Source organism: Palaemon carinicauda, chromosome 17, assembly GCF_036898095.1.
Source record: "Palaemon carinicauda isolate YSFRI2023 chromosome 17, ASM3689809v2, whole genome shotgun sequence".
Classification (NCBI taxonomy): Eukaryota; Metazoa; Arthropoda; class Malacostraca; order Decapoda; family Palaemonidae; genus Palaemon; species Palaemon carinicauda.
In genome coordinates, this window is record NC_090741.1 from 31,469,863 (window position 1) to 31,475,690 (window position 5,828).

Below are 5,828 nucleotides of genomic sequence, written 5' to 3' on the forward strand. Positions count from 1 at the left end.
TATTCTTATAAACTAGGAGAAGATAAATTCTTTGCTAATGGTTTATTTAAGATTAAGATAGGATTAAAATCATGAAACTTCCAATAATTTATAATCTTTTTTTTTTTGATGGCTAGAATAAGTGGCTTTACATAATTGCCATAAGCTATTAAAAAGAACCACAATTGATAAAATCAACTGTAACTTAGTAATAATAATAATAATAATAATAATAATAGAGCAAAGATCTCTCCCCAAACTCCCCCTACCCCCCACAAACTATTATTCCCTAGATAAAAAAAAAACAAAGAAAGAAAACTAGACGAAAGCAAGAGATTGCAAGACGAGTAAAACTCTAAAAATAAAAACATTCGACCTCGAACTTCAGTGGCAAGTTACACATTGCATGACACTTAATCGTGATCCATGGTGGCAGCAACAAGCGATTAATCATCCTCAATCGAGGGAAAGCTCGGACAATAAACCTGGAATCAAAGAAAACTCCGACGATAATCCTGGAATCAAACAGAAAGTCAGACCTGATGTTTCTTTGGACGGGGGAACGATTTTGCCTAGACCCGTCCCCGTAACTAGATAATCCGTACTAGCTTTCATGACCCTAATTCTTCTTCTTCGTCTTCTGTATATTATTTCGGGAGGACCACTTCTTCATCTTCTCCTACGCCTATTAATGCAAAAGGCCTCCATTATATTTCGCCAGTCGTCTCTATCTTGAGTTCTTAAATCAATACTTCTCCATTCATCAGCTCCTACCTCACGCTTCATAGTCCGAAGCCATGTAGATCTGGATCTTCCAACTCTTCTAGTGCCTTGTGGAAGCCAGTTAAACGTTTGGTGTACCAGGCTCTCTTGGGGAGTGCGAAGAGCATGCCCAAACACCATTCATAAGATATAAGATACTCGTAAGACATTCATGAAATATATCTTTTATGTCAATGGCATCAGAGTTCCCTTGTATCTAACAGTATGAAGCACTTAAAGAGACATTCCTAACATAGCAACTAATACCTATATTGAAAATGTGTCGTCATATTACTCAAATGAAGTATGTATTAAGAACTGTTGTTCGTTTTGCCTGTTCAAACAACGCCTTAGTTTCCCAAGTGGTTTTCATAATGCCCTGAATTCCTTGTAGTGACTTGCATGAAGAAGCAGTCTCTAACAATTCAGCTCATCTAACCTTGGAATGATCTCTCTCTCTCTCTCTCTCTCTCTCTCTCTCTCTCTCTCTCTCTCTCTCTCTAAGGAGTAAAATATGTACAATAAGACGTAGATATTCCTGGTGCACCTCGCTTGAAAGAAGTGCACCTACCCATACCCTTACTACGCGGGGAGTGACTGTGTCACTCGCCATGAAGTAAGGGTGTGACACGGACTCCCGTATCCAACTATACCTGGTATTAGTCTATTGTCGGAGATCATAGCTATGTTTGAAGAAAATAAAAAAAAAAAGAGATAAAGAGAGAAGAAAACAAGATAGACCTAAATAATCTTTCTATATATTTAAGAAACTAGGGAATGTATGGGAATCCGACTTCAAGACTTCTTAATAAATATATATATATATATATATATATATATGGTCACAATCAGCTCTCTCCAGCCCTCAGGTAGAGGGAGAGGGAGTAGTCATTCCCTGGTGAGAGGGGGATGAGTGTGCTTGTGTTTAGCCATATTTTTGACGGATCGCGTACACTAGTCAAGGACATTAATTATTCCACGTAAGATATGCATTCTTTTCTGTACACATACATAATGCATACTTTTCTGTACATATACGTGATAAATACTTTACTATACACATACATAATGCATAATTTTCTGTCCACACACGTAATGAATACTTTTCTGTACACATACTGTATGTAATGTATACTTTTCTGTTCACACAAGTAATTTATACTTTTCTGCATACATACGCAATGTATACTTTTCTGTCCACATATATAATGTATACTTTTCTGTACACACGTAATGCATACTTTTCTGTACACATTCTGTATGTAATGTATACTTTTCTGTCCACATAAGTACTTTATACTTTTCTGCATACATACATAATGTATACTTTACTGTCCACATACGTAATGCATAATTTTCTGTCCACATACGCAATGCATACTTTTCTGTCCACATACGTAATGCATAATTTTCTGTCCACATACGCAATGCATACTTTTCTGTCCACATACGTAATGCATAATTTTCTGTCCACATACGTAATGCATACTTTTCTTCATATGTCCATGATGTAGACTTTTCTACACACATACGTAATGCATAATTTTTGTCCACATACTGTATGTAATGTATACTTTTCTGTACACATACGTAATGCATACTTTTCTGCACACATACATAATGTATAATTTTCTGTACACATCCTGTATTTAATGTATACTTTTCTGTACACATATGTAATGTATACCTTTCTGTACACATGTGTAATGTATACTTTTCTGTACACATACATAATGTATAATTTTCTGCATACATACGTAATACATAATGTAAACTTTTCTGTACACACACGTAATGTATACTTTTCTGTACACATATGTAATGTATACTTTTCTGTACACATACGTAATGCATACTTTTCTGTACACATACGCAATGCATACTTTTCTGTACACGTGTAATTTATACTTTCTGTACCCATACATAACGTTTCTATTCTGTACACATACGTAAAGTATACTTTTAAGTACACATACGTAATGTATAATTTTTTGTACACACATAATACATACTTATGTACACATACGTAATGCATGCTTTTCTATACACATACGTAATGTATACTTTTCTGTATACATACATAAGCATACTTTTCTATACACATATATAATGTATACTTTTCTGTACACATATGTAATGTACAACTCTCTGTATACATATGTAATGTTTACTTTTCTGTACATATATGTAATGTATAGTTTTCTGTACATATATGTAATGTATAATTTTCTGTACACATACATGATTTATACTTTTCTGTACACATACATAAGCATAGTTTTCTGTACACATATGTAATGTATACTTTTCTGTATACATACACAATGTATATTTTTCTATACACATGCATAATCTATACTTTCTGTATACATACATAATGTATATTTTCTGTACCCATAGGTAATGCATACTTTCTGTATATATACGCAATGTATACTTTTCTGTATACATACGTAATGCATAATTTTCTGAACACAAACGTAATGCATAATTTTCTGTCCAGATACGTAGTGCATACTTTTAAGTACACATATATAATGCATAATTGTTTGTCCACATACGTAATGCATACTTTTCTGTACACATACGTAATGTATATTTTCTGTACACATAGGTAATGTATGCTTTTCAGTACACATATGTAATGTATACTTTTCTGACCACACACGTAATGTATATTTTTCTGTACACATATGTAATGCATACTTTTCTGTACACATATGTAATGTATGCTTTTCAGTACACATATGTAATGTATACTTTTCTGTACACATACGTAATGTATATTTTTCTGTACACATGTAATGCATACTTTTTGTACACATATGTAATGTATGCTTCTCAGTACACATATGTAATGTATACTTTTCTGTCCACACACGTAATTTATACTTTCTTGTATACATACATAATACATAATGTATACTTTTCTGTACACATACGTAACTTAGACCTTTCTGTACACAAACGTACTACCAGTGGACAAACAGACAGACGCACAAATGCATCCACACAGACTAAGCCGAATCCTCTGTCGAGATAAGCTTGCCATCTGAGACCGAGTTCAAAACCTAAAAGCTATCGAATTACTTCTTATTAAAACTGACAGCGAATTCGTAGCCACTATAGTGGTTCTTGCCTTGGCGTCTACTTGAGTTTTTATATTGTCATCTCTTGGAATTTGTTAGTAATATTAGTGCTATCACTGCTTTCATCATAATCATCATCAAGAACTTTGTTATTACCTCCACCAACGAAGTTGGAGGGAGGTTCTGTTTTCACCCCTCCTTGTGTGTTTTAAGAGTGTGTTTATTTGTGAACAGCTTCCTAACCACAATTTTAATCGTAGAGTAATGAAACTTGCAGCAATTAACTGTTGTGTAAATAGCTGGAAATGATTAAATTTTGGAAGGTCAAGGTCAAAGGTCAAGGTCACGGTCAAGCAAAGTGTCCAATTGACGTTATCAGCCATAAGTTTGGACATATTTGTCACAGAGACTACAAACCTGTTTCATATTTGAGTTTATGAAAACCCACGCCCATTAATACATGTTAAGATCAAAGGTCAAGGTCAAAGTCGAGCAAAAGGTTGAAAAATAAGCTGCAGCGGCAGAGGTCTGCGCTCAACTGAGTGCCCCACTAGTTATTAATACTATTTTTATCACTGCTTTCACCATAATCATCATCAAGAACATTGTTATTCTTATCTTTGTTATTATCAATATTACTGTTATTTTCATCATTATTCATTTATTATCAACAAGACCAAATTTACTTTGCCATCAAACTGTACCACCAAAAGCAGATTTATATTTTTGGAAAATGCTATTTGAAATCACATCTGTATTTTAGTGATAGAATAATTACGAAAATACTATAGATGAATGAAATTTAATGGAATTTTCATAATGAAAGATAAAATATATGCAGAAGCCGTAATAAACATGAAAAAAATAAACTAATTATATTAAGTATATTAGAGCATAAAAATAAATAGATAAAAAATGTGAACAGGTGTTTGAAAATAAATAAATAAATGAAATAGAGCTTCAGGAAGGAAAATAACTCCTCTTCAGCAAGTGGTCCCGTCTGGCGAAGCTAATTGAATTGAGACCAACCATTCCAATCAAATTAACAAGGATCCTCTATCTCTGGCGTAGGCCTACGGGAGGCCTACAGGAGGCCCCCCGGAAGCGAGTGTCTGATGAAGCAACCGACGGAGGGCCGGTCGCTCCTGCTGTTGCTTCCTGGGCCCTTCAAAAGAACCTCTGGTGACAACGAAATGAAATAGAATTATAATTCACGAGGCGGATAAAGGAAGTAGGGTTTTTTGAAGAGGGAATAGACCGCCTCTATATTAAATTTCCTCTCTCTCTCTCTCTCTCTCTCTCTCTCTCCTCTCTCTCTCTCTCTCTCTCTCTCTCTCAAACTAAGTGAACACCATTCGAGGACGGATGTGATTCTATTATTCAATAGATTTCTATTGCATAATTAATCTTTTAGATGTCAGTTGACTGTAATGGGTCGCCGCTAGGGTAAAGGAGAGAGAGAGAGAGAGAGAGAGAGAGAGAGAGAGAGAGAGAGAGAGAGAGAATGTATGAAATGAAAATGTGAAGGGGTCTTCATCCACCTAACCCCAAAAACGGTAGTTGTAATCATTCATACGTTATATCAAATATATCCACGAACGATTGACTCCTCGGACACGATCCCCAGGCGAGTGGAAAAAAAGGTATTTAAACTTTTCTTGAGGCTCGCGGTTTTCCAGAATCTTATGATGGCACAATGACAGTTGATTCAGTTTCATTAACTACAATCTCGTACTCTCCATGTTACGGGCTCTTGTCTATCCGGCATTTCCTTCAAAAAGCTCTGGTGCGAGCTGTAACACAATCTCTCTCTCTCTCTCTCTCTCCTCTCTCTCTCTCTCTCTCTCTCAAGAAAATAAGATATCAGTAAGTAATTACTAGAAATTTTATATTTAATAAAATATCTTTCTACATTTAACGCCTCTCTCTCTCTCTCTCTCTCTCTCTCTCTCTCTCTCTCTCTCTCTCTCTCTCTCTCTCTCTCTCTCTCTCTCTCAA

General features: G+C 35.1%; 1 protein-coding gene across 1 annotated transcript in view; it reads left to right on the top strand.

The window, feature by feature from the left end:
* Window positions 1–385: 385 nt before the first annotated feature.
* The window catches only part of LOC137656290 (uncharacterized), a 16,655-nt gene continuing 11,212 nt past the window's right edge, over window positions 386–5,828 (top strand). Inside the window, exon 1 of the mRNA XM_068390462.1 lies at window positions 386–565. Coding sequence (XP_068246563.1) covers window positions 386–565 — 180 coding nt within the window. The remainder of the gene's footprint in view (window positions 566–5,828) is intronic.